This window comes from Suncus etruscus, chromosome 8, assembly GCF_024139225.1.
Source record: "Suncus etruscus isolate mSunEtr1 chromosome 8, mSunEtr1.pri.cur, whole genome shotgun sequence".
Lineage (NCBI taxonomy): Eukaryota > Metazoa > Chordata > Mammalia > Eulipotyphla > Soricidae > Suncus > Suncus etruscus.
Genome location: NC_064855.1, coordinates 65,138,372 through 65,158,476, shown reverse-complemented (window position 1 = coordinate 65,158,476; position 20,105 = coordinate 65,138,372). Strand labels below are relative to the sequence as shown.

Sequence of the window (20,105 nt, the reverse complement as noted above, 5' to 3'; positions counted from 1 at the left end):
AAGGGTATTCTTTTATATAACTGAAACCCAAATACAAACATGTTTGTAATCACAGTGCTTAAATAAATATATTAAATAAAAATAAATAAAATTGTTATATAATTTTCACTATCTATAAAAGTGTAATTGCCTTTTTATAAAACTTAAAAAAAATCGATTGAACTCTACTAGATCTCAGATGCCAGTATGCCGATCTGCCTCTCTTCTGTGCTGTGCTGCATTTTCGGCCTGATTTCATCCTGTGTGTGGCTCATATGTAGAAGGCCCGCCTTCCCGTGAGCCTTCCATGGACATGAGTCGACATGTCCAAAAATGGAGGAGCCACTGAACTCTGCTGGATCTCAGATGCCAGCACCCCTGTCTGCCTCTCTTCTGTGCTGTGCTGCATTTTCAGCCTGATTTCATCCTGTGTGTGGCTCATCTGCGGATGGCACGCTTTCCCATGAGCCTTCCATGGAGGTGAGTTGACAAGCACAGAAAGGGAGGAGCCAGAGGAGCACGGCCGCTCTGATTCGCTTCGCGACCTTGCACATCATTTAGCCAATGAATACAACCACAACACGTAGAAAAACCCACAATACAAGTGTGACAATGTGGACACAACGCAGTCCAGCGCCAGACATAGAGAATGACGGTGGCAACTCTGATGACTTGAACATGACCAACCAACTAGTCAGTCTCTCAGATAAAGAGTTTAGGGTCGCAATACGGAAGATGTTCAAAGAACTCAAATAAAGTATAAAAGAGAACAATAATAAGAATCAAGAGAATATGAAGATAGAAATCAGAAAACTCCAAACTGAAATTTCAGGTCAAATAACAGGTCTGAAAAACTCAGTAGATGAATTGAAGAAAAACATGGTTGAGCTATCCCATGGGTTAACAGCAGCTGAGGATAGAATTAGTACACTGGAAGATGAGATGAATAACAATTCCATACAGCAGAAGAAAGTGGAAAAAAGCCTCAAAGCAAATGATCAAACAATGGAAAAATTAGTCAAAGAATGGGAACAGATGAAAATAGAAGTCTATGATAAGCTCAACAGAAACAACTTAAGAATCATTGGAGTCCCGGAGACCCAGGAAGAAAATCTCCAGGAAGAATCAACGTTCAAGGACATCATTAAATAGAAACTACCAGAGCTAATGAATACATGCGATCAAATCCTGCATGCCCGAAGAGTACCAACTAAAAGAGACCCCAGAAAAAACACCCTAAGACACATCCTAGTCACAATGACAAATCCCACAGAGAGTGACAGAATTCTGAAAGCACCAAGATCGAAATGAGAAATTACATTCAAGGGAACATCCTTGAGATTTACTGCAGACCTGTCACCAGAAACACTCAAGGCCAGAAAGCAGTGGTGGGACATAGTGACAAAACTCAATGAAATAAAAGCTTCACCTAGAATACTGCACCCAGCAAAACTCACTTTCAGGTTTGAAGGAACAATACATGGTTTCACAGACAAACAACAGCTCAGAAACTTTACAGACTCAAAAACCATTCTTAAAAGAAAAACTGAACGGCCTACTTTAAGACGAGACTGACCAACAAACACACCAAACTTTGATATAAAGATGGCACTAACTCCCAGGACAATTCTTTCTCTCGATGTCAATGGACCAAATGCACCAGTTAAGAGACACAGAGTGGCTAAATGCATCAAAAAACTCAATCTAACCTACTGCTGCCTACAAGAAATGCACCTGAATAGTCAGAATAAACATAGACTCAAAATAAAAGGCTGGAGGAAAATCATCCAAGCAAACAACACCCATAAAAAAGCTGGAGTGGCCATACTAATATCAGATGATTCAAACTTTATACTTAAGAAAGTTGTAAGGGACAAAGATGGACATTTTGTATTAATCAGGGATACGTACAGCAGGAAGAAATCACTCTCCTAAACATTTATGCACTGAATGAGGGGCCAGCAAAATATTTAATACAACTGTTGACAAATCTGAAAAATAATATCAATAACAACACAATAATTGTGGAGGACTTCAACATGGCATTGTCAACACTTGACAGGTCAACCAGACTGAAACCCAACAAGAATATACTAGACCTGAACAGAGAAATGGAAGAAAGAAACCTAGTAGATATATAAAGGACACTCCACCCCCAGAAGCCTGGATACACATTTTTCTCTAATGTACATGGGACATTCTCCAGGATAGACTACATGCTAGCACATAAAACATACCTTCCATAACATCAAGAGGATAGAAATTTTGCAGGCTACCTTTGCTTACCACAAAGACCTGAAATTATATGTGAACTACAAAGGGACACAGAAGAAAAACTTTAATACCTGGAAGTTAAACAGCCTAATATTGAATAACCAGTGGGTATGAGATGAAATCAAAGAGGAAATGAAAACCTTCCTGAAAACAAATGACAATGGAGACACAAACTATCAGAACCTATGGGACACAGCAAAAGCAGTACTGAGAGGAAAATTTATAGCTTTGCAAACACAAATCAGGAAAGGGGAAGGGGCATACCTAAATAGCTTAATGACGCAGCTCATAGAATTAGAAAGTGCTCAACAAAGGACTCAAAAATAGGGAGACAGAAGGAAATAATAAAGCTGAGAGCATAAATCAATGAAGTGGAAACATGAAAAACAATCCAAAAGATCTACAAAAGCAGAAGTTGGTTCTTTGAAAAAATAAACAAGATTGCTAGGCCACTGGCAAAACTAACAAAGAAAGAAAGAGAGAGAAACTTGATAAATCGTATTAGGAATGAAAAAGGAAAGATCACTACTGATATGACAGAGATTCAAAGGGTAATCAGAAACTACTTTGAGAAACTCTATGCCACTAAAAATGAAAACCTGGAAGAAATGGATAAATTCTTGGACTCTTATAATCTTCCACGGTTGAATGAAGAGGATGTAGCATATCTAAACACACCCATCACTATTGAGGAAATTAAGACAGTTATCAAATGTCTGCCCAAAAACAAAAGCCCAGGACCAGATGGATTTACTAATGAATTCTTTCAAGCCTTTTAAGAGGAACTACTACCAATCCTGGCAAGACTCTTCTATGATATCGAAAAAACAGGAACACTTCCAAATAGCTTTTATGAGCCAACATCACCTTGATACCTAAACCAGACAGAGATGCTACGAAAAAAGAAAATTACAGACCACTATCACTGATGAATACAGATGCAAAGATCCTCAACAAAATCCTGGCAAATAGGATTCAATGCCTCATTAAGAAGATCATCCACTATGATCAAGTAGGTTTCATCCCAGAAATGCAAGGCTGGTTTAACATCCGTAAATCTATCAACATAATACACAACATCAACAAGAAAAATAAAAATAAAATGATCATATCAATAGACGCAGAGAAAGCATTTGATAAGGTCCAACACCCATTCTTGATCAAAACTCTCAGCAAGATGGGAATGGAAGGAACCTTTCTCAATATAGTTAAGGCCATCTATCACAAGCCAGTGGCAAATATTGTCCTCAATGGAGAAAAACTGAATGCCTTTCCTCTAAATTCTGGCACAAGACAAGACTGTCCTCTCTCACCACTCCTATTTAACATAGCACTGGAAGTACTCGCTATAGTGATTAGGCAAGAAAAAGATATCAAGGGAATCCAGATAAGAAAGGAAGAAGTCAAGCTCTCATTGTGTGCAGATGACATGATACTCTACTTAGAAAACCCTAAAGACTCTACGAAAAAGTTTCTAGAAACAATAGACTCATATAGCAAGGTGGCAGGCTACAAAATTAACACACAAAAATCTATGGTCTTTCTATACACCAATAGTAATAAGGAAGAAATGGACATTAAGAAAACAACCCTATTCACAATAGTGCCACACAAACTCAAATATCTTGGAATCAACTTGACTAAAAATGTGAAGGACCTATACAAAGAAAACTATAAAACTGTGCTCGAAGAAATAAGAGAGGACATGCAGAAATGGAAGCACACACCCTGCTCTTGTATTGGCAGGATTAACATAATGAAAATGGCAATACTCCCCAAAGCATTGTACAGATTTAATGCAATCCCTCTAAAGATACCCATGACATTCTTCAAAGAAGTGGATCAGGCACTTTTGAAATTCATTTGGAACAATAAACACCCTAGAATAGCTAAAGCAATCACTGGGAAAAAGAATATGGGAGGAATTACTTTCCCCAACTTTAAACTTTACTACAAAGCAATAGTTATCAAAACAGCATGGTATTGGAATAAAGACAGGCCCTCAGATCAGTGGAATAGGCTTGAATACTCAGAGACTGCTCCCCAGATATACAATCACCTAATTTTTGATAAAGGAGCAAGAAATCCTAAATGAAGCAAAGAAAGCCTCTTCAACAAGTGGTGTTGGCACAACTGGCTAGCCACTTGCAAAAAATTGAACTTAGACCCCCAGCTAACATCATGTACGAAGGTTAAATCCAAATGGATGAAAGACCTCGATATCAGACCCAAAACAATAAGATATATAGAGCAACACATAGGACATTGAGACTAAAGGCATCTTCAAGGAGGAAACTGAACTCTCCAAGCAAGTGAAAGCAGAAATTAACAGATGGGAATATATTAAACCGAGAAGCTTCTGCACTTCAAAAGAAATAGCGTCCAGGATACAAGAGCCACCCACTGAGTGGGAGAAACTATTCACCCAATACCCATCAGGCAAGGGGCTAATCTCCAAAAGATACAAGTCACTGACAGAACTTTACAAGAAAAAAACATCTAATCCCATAAAAAATTGGGGAGAAGAAATGGACAGACACTTTGATAAAGAAGAAATACATATGGCCAAAAGACACATGAAAAAATGTTCCACATCACTAATCATCAGGGAGATGCAAATCAAAACAACTATGAGGTACCACCTCACACCCAAAAATTGGCACACATCACAAAGAATGAGAACAAGCAGTGTTGGTGGGGATGTGGAGAGAAAGGAACTCTTATCCACTGCTGGTGGGAATGCCGTATAATTCAACCTTTATGGAAAGCAATATGGAGATTCCTCCAAAAACTGGAAATCGAGCTCCCACACGATCCAGCTATACCACTCCTAGGAATATACCCTAGGAACACAAAAATACAATACAAAAACCCCTTCCTTATACCTATATTCTTTGCGGCACTATTTACCATAGCAAGACTCTGGAAACAGCCAAGATACCCTTCAACAGATGAATGGCCAAAGAAACTGTGGTACATATACACAATGGAATATTATGCAGCTGTCAGGAGAGGTGAAGTCATGAAATTTTCCTATACATGGATATACATTGAATCTATTATGCTGAATGAAATAAGTCAGAGAGAGAGAAAGAGGCATAATGGTCTTGCTCATCTAAGGGTTTTAAGAAAAATGAAAGACATTCTTGCAATAATAATTTTTAGACACAAAAGAGAAAAGAGCTGGAAGTTATAGCTCACCTCATGAAGTTCACTGCAAACAAGGATGAGTTTACTTAAAGAAATAACTATGTTTTGAACTATCCTAATAATGAGAATGTACGAGGGAAATAGAAAGCCTGTCTAGAGTACAGGCGGGGGTCGGGTGGGGAGGAGTGAGATTTTGGACATTGGTGATGGGAATGTTGCAATGGTTATGGGTGGTGTTCTTTATATGACTGAAACCCAAACACAAGCATGTATGTAATAAAGTTGGTTAAATAAAAAATTAACATTTCAAAATTATATATAATTACTCATAAAAATTGAGTCTAACAGCTTTAGATTTTATTTAGGTCTGCTAAAATGCTAAAATATCTATATAATGCATTTTAGTAACTCATGTGTGTATGAAAATTTAAATAATATATTTTATAAATTACAAATTTTGTTATAAATAAAATTATATGTTATGTGTAAATGTATGGAGTCCTAGTGTGATTATTATAGGTGGAAAATATGGTAGATATAGTCCAATCCTTAGCTATATTTATGAGCAATGAGTAATGATAGTTCACAAGTGGAAATTAGTAATAAGTTCATAAACCATGGATACAGAAATGGGTTTAAAAGTGAAGAAACTGAGGTTCACAGCATTAGACAAATGTAGCTATTCCTTTCCTTACATTACAATTCAGCTTTAGAAATTTTTGTAATAGGTAGCACAGGTAACAATCCCAACAAATTTTCTGGCCTCATCCTTTGGAAATTTAGGACAGAGTTCTCCTGGAGCACCCAGCAAAGATAAATCCCTTTGTGAATTTCATGGTCAAACCCTGAAGAAAAATACCCCATGTTCAAAAATATAGAATATAAAATCTTTGTTGGAGAGTTTTTCTGTTACAGAGTCTAACTGTTTCTTTTCTTTAATAATGACAATAAAATCTCCCAGAGATCTCAACTACCTGTGCTTTACCCTTGCCCCATCCACTCTTTGAAATACTCTCTACTTTGAACAGGTACTATAAGGTACATGAAAGAAAAGTACTTGTGAGTTTGGGGGGTAATTGTGTGTAAAGGGTTGATTTATAGGCATTTGAAGGAGATTTAATAGTAAAGGTCCCACTTCCACTTGTGAGCGTCCTTCTATTTATTCTCCAGCCAAAACCCGTCAGAAATGATTTTCTTTTCTTTTCTTTTTTTTTAAATATGGAACGCTTCACGAATTTGCGTGTCATCCTTGCGCAGGGGCCATGCTAATCTTCTCTGTATCGTTCCAATTTTAGTATATGTGCTGCCGAAGCGAGCACCAGAAATGATTTTAAAATCCACTGCCAAGAAAGTTCTTGAAGCATTTCAGGTTATAATAGTAATTCTATCCCTTACAGAGAACACTTTTTTTTTGAAAATGACTTTTTCTTCTTAAAAATCATCATGAATGAGTGAAATACACATATTAAAAGTCAAGCCAGGCCATTTTGAGTCCTCAGGTGTGAGTCTAAAAATCACAACAGTTCTAATTCATCCCAGCTCTTTTTTTTTATAGGTCACTGTATAAGATTAACAAAACCGGCCCTTCCAGTTCCTAACTAAATAATTTTTACCAAGCAAATGGTGGCAAACTAGATTTGTTATATACACAGTCCCACTTCTGGCCACTGGCAAGGAAAACAAAAGCAGAAACAAGCAAAAGGGACTATGTTAAACTATAAAGAGTCCTAAATAAATTATTTAATGCAACCTAAAATAAAAGGACATTCTACAAAAATGAGAGAAAATATTTACAATTCACACATTGGGCAAAAGACTAATGACCAAGATACATAAAGAATCAATAAAATCCAACAGCAAAACAGAATGAAAACAGTCTATAAAAAATGGGTAGAGAAACTGAATCGACATTTTCTCAAAGAAGACAAAAAAATAGACAAAAGGCACAGGAAACAGTGGTCATCACCAGTAATTATTAGGAAAATGCAAGTCAAAATGACAATAACTTTCAATTACTGTGTTCCATTGCTTTAGCTCCTCACTGACTGCATTGGTGCCATCTCTGGGATATCATTTCACAAGTATTCAGTGTGTATAACCACAGAGTGAATGTGTAGGATGATATATATGATATATATATATATATATATATATATATTGGTTTTTGGGTCACACCTGGCAGTGCTCAGGGGCCATTGGGTCACACCTGGCAGTGCTCAGGGGCCATTCCTGGGTCTATGCTCAGAAATCGCTCCTGGCAGGCTTGGGGGACCATATGGGATGCCGGGATTCAAACCAATGACCTTCTGCATGAAAGGCAAATGCCTTACCTCCATGCTATCTCTCTGGTCCCTAGAAGCAATAATTTTTAATAGCACGAGTCAATATGTGAAAAATAAGGGAAGAAAAGGAAATAGTTTGGTTTTCTGAGCTCCCAAAGAAATCAGTATTGACTACAAATATTTCCTTTGGGGTCTAAATCTGAATGAGTTTGGAAGCTATGAGCTCTGTAGGGTTCATGAGTACAAGGTGGGCAATCTACCAGCAGTGACATCAAGGATTCCATTACTCAAGGCAAAATCACAAGACTAAATCACAAGGTTGAAAATATCCTCCAAACATCTAGATTGGTGGTTTGCATGCAATTCTTTTGAAATCAGAAGATATTTATAAACATAAATCTTAACAGTTTTTATTAATATGTTAAATGGAAAAAGTGTAGTTGTTCTGCTTGGAATTACATTAGAGAGAAAAATTAGGACTAAAAATCTGTCTTCCCCATGACTCTTGAATAGAATAGGTCAACTAATATCCTCTTCCATATGATGAGATAGAATAGTAATTGCAAAGGAATAAAATGCACATTCTCCATATCTCCAATTAAGTCCACTACCTGGACCAGAGTGGATTATAGGTAGAACTGATCAATGTCCAATGATTAATTTTAACCCTGATAAAATTTAGGGCATCAAAACATACATCAAATACAAATAATCATAAATGGATTAATGCAATTAATCTTGCAAGATTCTCAAACTGTACTAACCAATGATACTGAAATATAACTTCCATATATCCAGTTGTGGTATAAGAAATACATGTTATTCATCAACACAAAGAATACACTATTATCTGATAGTCATCTGTCATCTCTGCTTTTTCACACTTTCTGCACAATTATAGCCTTATTTGGCCCTTAAGAGTAAAACATATATTTAAACAAAATTGTGAACATAAAAACAAATGATAGGTTTGAGGATCAAATTCATTATATTTACCATATTAGGTCATAATTGCTATTTACCTTAGAATGAAGAGTAAATTATTTGAAAGCATTACAGCTCACATACTTTCACAGCATTCCAACAGAGCTCTGTCTGAACCAGCGAATCAACAAATCAGAGATCTTCAAGTATTCCTGACGAATCAATGGCATTGCCTGTGAGGTACTTATTGTTACTTTTGCATAAGAATATTATCTTTTAAGCAAAATCAGAAAGGTTCCTTTTGACAGAGGGCATAATGATGATAAAACCTATGGGAATGGCAGAGTCTTTGTTTAGGACCAAATCCCAGAATATCCTAAGGATTCGATTAGCCAATCTCTCAAAGTCTGTTCACATTAGACAAAACATGAGAAAGATTTGTTTTAGGAGCAAATTTTCCCCAGGCACTCAAAGGAGTTTACCTGGAAGTTCTGTCATCTTCAACACCTTTATTAGCCTCAACTGGAGGACAAGAGATCAAGGTGGGTTTAATCTCTTGGGAAGTGGTTGAAAGAAATAGATTCAGTCTAGCTCAGTCAATATTGACATTAGCTCAAGGGCACAATTCATGTAAATAAAAAGTCAGATTCTCCTAACTTATCATTATACTTGACTTTCTTTTTTTTTTTTGGTTTTTGGGCCACACCCGTTTGACGCTCAGGGGTTACTCCTGGCTCTGTGGTCAGAAATCGCCCCTGGCTTGGGGGGACCATATGGGACGCCGGGGGATCGAACCGTGGTCCTTCCTTGGTTAGCGCTTGCAAGGCAGACACCTTACCTCCAGCGCCACCTACCCGGCCCCATACTTGACTTTCTTAAGAGCAAGCTAAGCTGCCCCACAGTCTCCCAGCTGCTGGAGGCCTGGAGCAACAGTGATAGAGCAGAGGATACCATATAAAGATCAGCATGTGGGGCCGGCACAATAGCGCAGCAGTAGGGTGTTTGCCTTGCAGACAGGAAGGACCTGGGTTCAATCCTCAAAGTTCCATATAGTCCCCCAAGTCAGGAGCGATTTCTGAGCGCATAGCCAGGAGTAAACCCTGAGTGTCACCGGGTGTGACCCAAAAAACAAATAATAATAATAATAATAACAACAACAACAACAATAAAGATCAGCATTTGTTGGATCATCTGAGAGCTGCAGGCTGGGTTTTCTAACATTCTGGAGACATTACAAACTCAATATGTTATCTTACGAATAAATGCCTAGGGTTTACTCTCTAAACCTCTAAATATTTAGGTGAACATAAACAGGGACATTACAAATAAGAAACATGGGCCATTTCTTTTCTAACAGCTACTATGTAACAGGAACTCTTTCTGCGGCCTAATTGGAGCTAAAACCTTGACATGGGTCACCTGTTCAATGCCTTATAATATCCTAAGTCACAAATGTTTTTTATCACTATTTTACAGTTAAAAAGGCCACCTGAACTTAGGGAGGTTAAACAGTTGTCCAGTGTTGAAAAAATAATGAGTTGGGACAGAGCAATAGCATAATGGATAGCTCAGCAGGCAGGGCATTTGCCTTGCACACAGCCAACCAGGGTTCAATCCCTGGCATCCCATATGGTCCCCCAAGCCTGGCAGGAGTGATTTCTGAGAGCAGAGCCAGGAATAACTCCTGAGTACCATGGGTATGGCCCAAAATAAAAAATATAAACAAGCAAGCAAATAAAAATGTAATGAATTGAACCCAACTGAGAAAATTATATGATGATGCCTTTTACTGAAATCTGATGCAGGTAGTATAATGTTTATTGATGAAGTGTGTGGTAAGACAAAACATAAGCTAAAACTTAGGATAAAACATAATCAACCCTTCTCTACAATGTCTTCTGCCTTCTATATTCTAAGTACATTCACTACTTGCAGACTAAAGGTGATACTGCTTAGTTAACCTAAGAAAACATGTTATTTACCTTTTTCTGTGGAGTGGGGGCACACTCATGCAAGCTAATCAGATATCTAATTACAGCTGTGTACAGCTGAACAGTTCAAATGATCACTGGAGCATTGAAGAAATGGTTCAGTGGGTTGTTTTGCATGTGGGAGGCCTTGGTTTAATCCTCAGCACCACATGGAGCACTGTCAGGAGTAATGTCCAAGCAGAGAGCTAGGAAAAAAACCCAGCAATGGTGGGTATGGCCCAAACACCCAAAGAAGTTAAGATAAAGAAATGCAAAATTGTTTCTGAATATTTGGGATGATGCAAAAAAATACTACCCAAGCAACAAGACTAACAAATGTTAAAAAATTAAAAACCTCAAGTAGTTATAATTATAAAGAAAATTATAAAGTAAAATTTTATTTTAATGTCTAAAATCATAAAGCTTTAAACAAGTCATGAGTTATTTTAATAGAAGCTAACTTTAGTACCTAGCAAATGCCATAGGCATGTTAGCCTTTCAATCAATAATTCATTCTGGAATGAATAAATAAGTTTATGAATATCATTAAACATAGCATTGTCTTTTCATTATGTTGGGGAATTATTTTCCTTTTTTTTTTTTACAAAATTTTATTTGGGGCCACACACTATAGTGCCCAAGACTTCCTCTCTTCTAAAAAAAAGCTTTTTATGCTGCAGATTGTGTAGAATTTTCTCATTAGTAATGATCTTTTCAAAAAAAGAATGAGTAGGCTCAATCTATAGCTCAAGCAAAATAACTGATAACCAGCAACTAGAAGGACAAAAATAAATAAATAAATAAATAATTGGAGACCGGAGTAGTGGTGCAAGTGGTAGGGAGTCTGACTTGCAAGCTCTAGCCTAGCACTGACCGCAGTTCGATCCCCCAGCATCCCATGTGGTCCCCCAAGCCAGAAGTGACCCCTGAGTATCACTGGGTGTGGCCACAAAACAAAACAAAACAAAAAGTTAAAAAAAAAGGAATTGGCAAAAAAAATAGGCATAGAAATGGAGTTTTTGTCTTTGCAAAACTTAAGAGGGGGTGAAAAAGAATGATAATTTCTTCAAAACACTTTTTTGGCCATACCCAGCTGTGCTTAGGTTTATTATTGGCTCTGTACTCAAGGATCACTCCTGGTGGTGCTCAGGAGACAATATTTGTGCAAGGGGTCAGACTTTGGTTGGCTACATGCAAAGCAAGAGCGTTCCCTTGTACTATCTTTTATTTCTATAAACATCTAAGAAAATATAAAACTTTTCTATGCAGTTGTATAAAAAAATCATAGAATAGAGACCAGAGAGCTAATATAGGAGTGAAAGCCTTGCACTGAATGTGACAACTCAGGTTCAAACCCTGGAACCACAAAGTCCTATTACACTGCAGGACCTGAGCATCACAGCACTGAATATTGCAGTCTTACCACAGGCCCAGAATTACTGGAAGGAATACTTGGGTTTCCTGAGAACTACTTAGGATACCCTCCATAATAAAAACATAAAATTAACAAAGCCATTAATAAAAATCATACATATATATAAATATACACTATGGTGAAGAGTAATTACCAGTATACATATTGTTGTATATTTAGTTGTAGTGTTTGTATGTGTGTGGTCCTGAGGATCAAAGCCATGTGAAGTACTGTACCACAACCCCACCCACTTTTTGTATATATGCTTAAATAGACAGGTAAATTCATGCCAAAAAAGGACCTTTTTCTCATAAGCATTTTAGTGTACTGGGTCACTCTGGGGACTCAAAAATGTACCCAACATGTGCTCAAAAGGAAGGCTTTTCTGTTAGTTTTATGTTTTAAATGGTGGCCACTCTCTTGTGAGCCCTACAGTAGGGCCTGCAGTATTAAAGAAGTCACTGTATCTGCTACCCTCCTCAGCTGGGGACACACCCAGTGATGCTAGTGGGGTTGGGGTCGGGGAGGGAGGCAATTGTGTACCAGGGCTATATCAAGTGGTACTCAAGAAGCTATGTGGTGGCAGGGACAGAATACAGGCAAGACCTGAATATATTCAAGATGTATACCCTCCCTCTTACTGTTTTCCTTGGCCCAGGTATTTCTATTTTATTATTTTTTATTTTTTTGGAAAGCCTCTTCTGGCAGTGCTCACAAATCACAGTTGGTGGAGCCAAAGTGACAATACCTGGTTCCAGGGATTGAATTAGAATTGAGTCACATGTAAGGCATGCACCTTAAACCCCTACTCTGTCTCTACAGCTCTGTTTATTTCTTTTTTGCAAGATTTAGTTGCAGACTTTTTATTGCTGCTGCTGTTGTTGTTGTTGTTTGGGCCACACTTGGCAGTACTCAGGGGTTATTTCTGACTCTTCACTCAGAAATCACTCCTGGCAGGCTCAGGGGACCATATAGGTTGCCAGGAATCAAACCCAGGTTTGTCCTGGGTCAGCCGTGTGCAAGGCAAATACCCTACTGTATGCTATTGCTCTGGCCCATAGTTGCAGATTTTATTTGAGTAGGTAAAAAAAAGAATGAAAGGGCAGAAATCTTCCCCATAATGTGTATTTTGGGGAAGAGGGTATCTTCTAAGCAGAATTCACCATTATTCCAATTATTTCTCTTTTATAAGAATTTCCATAAATTAGTATAAGCATAAAAACACATATTACTTATTGTTTTTACATGGGAAAACATTAAATAAAACCTATACTGGCCCAGCTGTTCAGTTAAACTGTGGGTTCAAAGTAAATAAACAAGAGAAAGAAATATGAAAGATAGTGGTAGATTTGTGGCAAAAATTACTGTACTATTCCAACAGAGCAGGACCTCTCACTAATCTCATTAATTATGAAATTTTCTAAGTATTACCCAGTCATTAGGCAGAGAAATAGCAGTACCTTTAGCATCACACACACACACACACACACACACACACACACACACACACACACACACACACACACACACACACGAAGCTTTATGGTTCTCTTTGAACAGCTCAGCCAATGGGATCAAGACAACTAGGTGGTGACCAAAATGGCAGCAAAGTTAGATGACATGAACTCTGAAAGCTTCCTTACCTAAAGAGACAAATTACGTTTTTAAGATGGAAGGAAATGGTAGTAGTAATATTTTCTTCTTTTTTTTTCCGTTTTTTTTTTTTTTTTTTTTTTTTTTTTTGGTTTTTGAGCCACACCCGGCGATGCTCAGGGGTTACTCCTGGCTGTCTGCTCAGAAATTCAGAAATAGCTCCCGGCAGGCTCGGGGGACCATATGGAACACCGGGATTCGAACCAACCACCTTTGGTCCCGGATCGGCTGCTTGCAAGGCAAACGCCGCTGTGCTATCTCTCCAGGCCCAGTAGTAATATTTTCAAAATACTTTAAAGAAATAAAAATGATCTAGAGTAAATGTGATTTGTAGCCAGTCTATGTTTTTATATTATTTCCATAAATGAAGCAGTGACACAAAAACACAGATTTAATTTTCATAACTACCTTTTTTGCATAAATACTTGATGCTAAATATTGAAACAGTAAGTAGTAGAAGACAAACTACAATACACACGTTAGTATTTTACAGATTAAACAGCCTCAGGTTCTACTTAATATTTGCTAGATGAAATCTACTGGGAATTCAGCTTGATGCCTAATTCATTTCATGATAAAGCACTTTTTAAAAACACTGAAAAGTGCATTTTCTTGATTTTGATTGTGTGATACTAAGCATAAATTTGAAAGGGCAAGTATTGGCCACTAAAATGAATCTGAATAGTTCTCATAATTCAAAGAGATTTTAAGAGCTGAGTAAACTTGATTCAGCTTATATGTCAAAACAAATTCATTGTTTGTTGAAAATAGAGCATTTTTCACATTACAAATGTGTGCAACAAATATTTGTTAAGACAAAACTTAGCCATTAAATTTGCTATCCTGTTACCACTATTCTGACATTTCTGAGCTGCTAATCAGTGTATGAAGTAGACACAAACAATAGTAAAATAAATTCATGTCTGAAGAGGCAGCCTAATTGGGACCAGTAAATAACCACATGCTAGTACTGTAATGAAAGATAAGATACATAACACTCCCTAGCCTAGAGCCTAATGGATTTTTTTTCACCTTTCAATGGGCTGTTAAAAATTACTTGGTTAGGGAGTACATCTTTAAAAAAATAAATTCCTAAAGTTAGACGTCTTCCATCTTATGGCACCTGTTACCTCAGTTCCTATATCCATAACTTTTAAACAAACAAACAAACAAACAAGCAAACAAAATGCAGAACTGGACAAAAAGCACCATCTATTTTTTCTCATTTGGACTTTCTACATTTCACCTGAGTTTTTTCACAAGCTCTTCTACTTCCAATTTATAAAGAAACACAGACTACTGTGCAAACACACACCACGAACAACACACACCACGTGTCACCCCTTAGGTTCATCAGCATCTTAAAAGGTAAGTCACAACCTAGAAGAGAGCAAACAACGATGACAATGAAATACAGATTTTTTTTTCTTTCCCCAGCCCCGAAATACAGATTTTTTTTAAAGTTAGCCTGACTCTTTTAATAGTCCTGCTCCTGCACGGCTCATTTTCACCAGGAACTTTTGAAGATCAGAAAGACAAAGCAGGTCGCATTAAAGGAAGCATAAAGAAAACACGGTGTTTGCATTTAGGGGATAGCGCCAAAGAGCAACAGGACCCAGCCGCTGCGCAGAAGTGCATGTTTAGGAAAGAATGCCAGATATGCCCAGAGCCTAGATATCAGAGTTAAGCATCCTATAAAAAAAAAAAAAAAGTAACCAAATTATAGTGGCCATTGGCAGTAGGAATAAAAAGAGTAAGAAGGATTGTCACCACGGGGTTCCGTACAGCAGCTGCACGTGGAGCGGCTTCTCCTCCAGCCCCAATAGCGCGCAGCCTCCCCCGCAGTGAGAGTCAGGCTAGCTGGTGGGATGGGTGGGACGGTAACGTGCAGCTGGCTAGGCAAGCGCACACCCCGCCCCGCCCTCCTAGCGCCCCGCCCCTAAAGACCCGCCCACACAAATAGCCACGCCCACACGCCTACGAGCCCCGTCCTCCTCGCGCCCCTCCCCTAAGGACCCCGTCCATAATTAGCCCCGCCCACAACAACGCACATCGCTCGAGCTCTCGCACCCTTAGCCCTGCCCTCCTCGCGCCCTGCCCAATGACCTGCTCACACAATTAGCCCCGCCCACAAAACACACCGGACACACAGAACGCCCCGCCCACCCGAAAGTCCTACCCTCCTCGCACCCGCCCTAAGGACCCCACACACAATTAGCCCCGCCCACAACGCCCACCCGGAGCGGCGCTCCGCCCACCCGAGCCCCGCCCGAGGACCCCGCCCACACAAGTAGCCCCGCCTACAACACCCCGGCGCGGCGCCCTGCCCCAGGGACCCCGCCCATTATTAGCCCCGCCCATAACTAGCTCCGCCCGCCGATCCCGCCCCCTTCCTCCAGGCTGGACCCTCTCCTCTCTCTGCCACATCCATCACCCGCGCTTTCCCCACCTAACTAACCTCCTTGCACCTGAGGATTGGAGGGCAGGGCGGCGGCGTCTTTGGCTAAGACTCGAGGCAGATCTCTGGATGTACTTTTTTGGGGTGAGAAGGCCTGGCTGCTTTATGTCACTAAGGCTTCCTAGGAGTCAGTACAGGCGCCTCTTTCGCGTGACCCTACTTACTTCGGGGCTTGTATTCCGAGAAGAGGCTAGCTATTGCAGATGAAAATCTGGTTGTTTGGAGAAGCAGCGGACTGCCCGAAAGAAAGGGGCTGATTAGAAAGCTTAAAAAAGCACGTACGTTTCCGGGCTTATCTGTGGGCAGATCCCACAGTAAGGAAAGAAAGTTACTGGTGCCCGGTGGAACGTACTGCTCCAGTCGCATCCCTGGAGCTCTTAACGTGCAATCGTGTCTTTTGGGCTTAGGGAAGGCCTTTTTATGCTCCATTCAGGGCGTTCCCTTCCAGTCTGTCAACACAGAATTGGAGGGTGCCGGTTTAATGCTGCCCTGTGATATGAACGCACTTTTTTTTCTTTTTTGGTTCTATCTTGTGACATTTCTTAATAGTATTAGCTCAGAATATTATGTCGACGCCTATCTTATTCTGGGTTAAATAGTAATGGGTCAAGTAGAGTGATGGGATTTTAAATTACAGAAAGATTACTTTTGAACCGTTAGATAAAGAGGATCTTCAAATAATTTTGACTAACAGCTTTTTTTCCAAATTATACTAGTAACATTTTAGAGGTCTGGAACCAGATTTTTTTATTTAAACTGTTCTAGAAAAATGAGTATTTACTAGATGAAATAGCACTGACAGTAAACTTCTTTAGAATAACTCCGATTAGTAATTATCATGTACTTTAAAATTCTGTTTTGTAGTTAAATTTTATCTAGAAGTCTTAAAGAAATATTTGCTTACTCTCTTTTTTATAATAGGAATTTTGCTTGGATTCAGTACAGTGTAAATATAGTGATCACAATTCTAGTGACATATATTTTCAGCAACATATCAAACATTCAAAGAAATTTAACTCATATAACCAATACTTGTGAAAACAGTGCTTGCTTATTATTTATTAAAATGGAATGCAAGGTAAAACTTCTTCGAAGACCTTTACCTCCAAAATTCCCTAAGTTGCCTTCATTTAAGACATCTTATAAAGGTATGTATGTGAGTCAGTTTTGTGTTAATTTTTTTTTTTTTTTGGTTTTTGGGTCACACCCGGCAGCGCTCAGGGGTTACTCCTGGCCCTATGCTCAGAAATCGCCCCTGGCAGACTCAGGGGACCATATAGGATGCCGGGATTCAAACCACAGTCCTTATGCATGCAAGGCAAATGCGCTACCTCCATGCTATCTCTCCGGCCCCTGTTAAAATATTTTTTACAGAAATTCCTCGACCAGTACAGTGCAGAACCACAATATTACACAATAAAAAATAACCTATAAGAGGTTTGTGTAAGATAATGATATACAAGTGACTTTACAGGTACAGTCAATTCTCGTTATTTGTAGATTCTGGGGGTGGGAATTTACCTAACCACTAAATTATTTTTGTATTATACAAATCAGTGCATTTCTATTGTCCTTTAATTTATATTGTCCTTTCAGCAAAACAATGCATCATGAAGAAGACCTCTGGGAATATAGAGCTATTCCCCACTCCTATTATCAGGTGTATGCAGTTGAAGTAAACTATTGCTTTGAGCATGCAAAAATGTTCCTTACTAAGTTAAGGATCCTGCTGCCTTGTTTCGGCTTTCACACTATAAACCTTTTTTTTTTTTTGCTTGTCTATATTCAGTACCCTGATTTTTTGAACTTTTGTGGTTCTTTTAACTGGTGATGTTACCTTTCTAAAATGATACCTAGGATAGTGGTCAAGTGATGTCTAGATTGCTAAACACACATTGTGTTGTGCCTTACAGAGAAAATGACTTAATCTGGATCAATTTTCCCCAGGCGTGAGCTACAGTGCTATTGCTAATGTTAATGAATTTACAGTACACATTCAAGAAGGTGTTCTGAAATACAAACACAGATGAAATATTTTTGTTTTCAATTGAGTGATTAATTGAATGCAATATTGAGAACATATTACGGCTTTTTCTTGTGGGAACATAGTCCTGTAATTTCCCTAAAAACGGAAATGTGTATTGATATGCATATGTTTGTATTTAATTTGTTTGGAACTTCACACTTACTGACTGATTATTTAACTCCTATAGCTTGGGGAAGTTTTTAAATAAGAATTCTTCCCTTTTCTCTCTTTTCTTCAACTCTTACAATAAGAATTGTATTTCTCTTGCTTCTTTCCATATAGGTCTGATGATAATGCAATTTTAAAATATTTTCTCTTTCACTGTTTTTTATAGTCTTCAATACATTTTTTTGTACTAACTGATTTATATTCCCCCTACCCCACCCCTTTTTTTGTTTTTTTTTTGGGGGGGCGACATACCCAGTGATGATCAGGGGTTACTCCTGGCTATGTGCTCAGAAATTGCTCCTGGTTTGGGGGACTACATGGGACGCCGGGGGATCAAGTTGCAGTCCGTCCTAGGTTAGCACATGCAAGGCAAATGCCCTACTGCTTGCACCACTGCTCCAGCCCCATGTACTAACTAATTTAATGTTCTGCTCTTGAGTTCCTTTTTATACTTCTCTTAGTTCATCTACTAGCTTATCATTTCTGTCTAGACTTCACTTAATCTTTCTTTTGTGTTTATTCAAATGTTCTTCCATTTATATCCTCATTCTATTCTTAATACATTTTTAAAAATTTAAATAACCGCGATTTGCTGTTATCTATAGTTGAATTTTAGGCATATAATATGTTAACACCAACCCCACCACTACTGTCAACCCTTATCACCAATGTTCTCATCCTCCACCACTTCCCACCTTCCACCTCTACACCCACTTCCTGCCTAGTATCTTGACAAGCACATTGCAAAGTTTGGTGGTTGTAGCTAAGATTTTATGTTTTTAGTGTTGGTGAGTCTATATTTTTGATTTATTGCTATTCTTTCTCTGTCTTTACTCAAGTTCTCTTCCACTAATATCCTCATTTTATTAGTTTTTATTAACTTTTTTTTTAATTTAAAGAACAGTATCACAAAGTTGAATAAGGAGAGGTACAATGAACATTCTTTCCTGGTGACTGCTCTTAGCAGGCACCATTTTTTTTTAAAGGTGAAAGAGCAGAGAATGGGTCAAGACAAGTTATTAATGCTAAGATACTCATAGTTTTGTCCCTGATACCTTGATAAATATAATCTAATTATGCTTTTGCTTTTCTCATTTAGCCAAGACTAAGCATGCTCAAGATGAAATTGTGAACTTTGAAAAACAGCCTATATTTGTTGAAACTGGTATAGACAAACCACTATACCATACCAGTATCCAAAATATCTTATATGGTCATCGTGTGTCAGAAGAAATAACTTATATTTCATTACCCCAAAAGAGCTTTAAAAGAGTCCGTTGGTATATTCCAGAGAGAGAAATAGCCCAGAGACAGGCTCCGATATTTTTTCCAGCTTATCCTGCAACTTTAACTAAAAACATAAGGAAAAGAAAAAACCACAAGAAAATAACAGAAATAGAAGTACCATCAGAACTTAAACGTAATTTGGTAGTTAAAACTCTAAGAATCAGGCAGAAGATCCCTTCATTTGTCCTCAAACCTACAAATTTTATTCCCCATTTTAATGTTTCCCATAGCTCTATTGATATCCCTACAAATTACTTGACAAAAATTAAGGCCTTTAAACTTAGATACCAGCAGGAAACAGATGAAAATGAAAGATCATGGCCTTCGCATTTTCAACGAAGTCAAGCGATCTCCTTAAAGATTAATAATTTTTCGGAACAAGTTTTCCTACCAAAACTACGATTACCAAGAAGACCTTTAAGACAGGCTTACTTAGGTAAGTTAAGTTTGAATGTGTTTAGTAATAAATGTGGCCATGTTGATAAAAGGGGAGAGTGTACATGAAGCAAATGGGACTCCT

General features: G+C 38.3%; 1 protein-coding gene and 1 non-coding gene across 2 annotated transcripts in view; one reads left to right on the top strand and one right to left on the bottom strand.

Annotated features, from left to right (window-relative positions):
• Positions 1–6,615: 6,615 nt before the first annotated feature.
• Positions 6,616–6,722, bottom strand: LOC126016888 (U6 spliceosomal RNA). The gene has a single exon (XR_007498573.1). It is a non-coding gene; the product is annotated as a U6 spliceosomal RNA (small nuclear RNA).
• A 10,448-nt stretch (positions 6,723–17,170) lies between these two features.
• Positions 17,171–20,105, top strand: part of LRRC63 (leucine rich repeat containing 63) — a 78,760-nt gene continuing 75,825 nt past the window's right edge. The window contains exons 1-2 of the mRNA XM_049778484.1: positions 17,171–17,252; positions 19,398–20,021. Of these exons, the coding sequence (XP_049634441.1) occupies positions 17,171–17,252; positions 19,398–20,021 (706 nt within the window). The remainder of the gene's footprint in view (positions 17,253–19,397; positions 20,022–20,105) is intronic.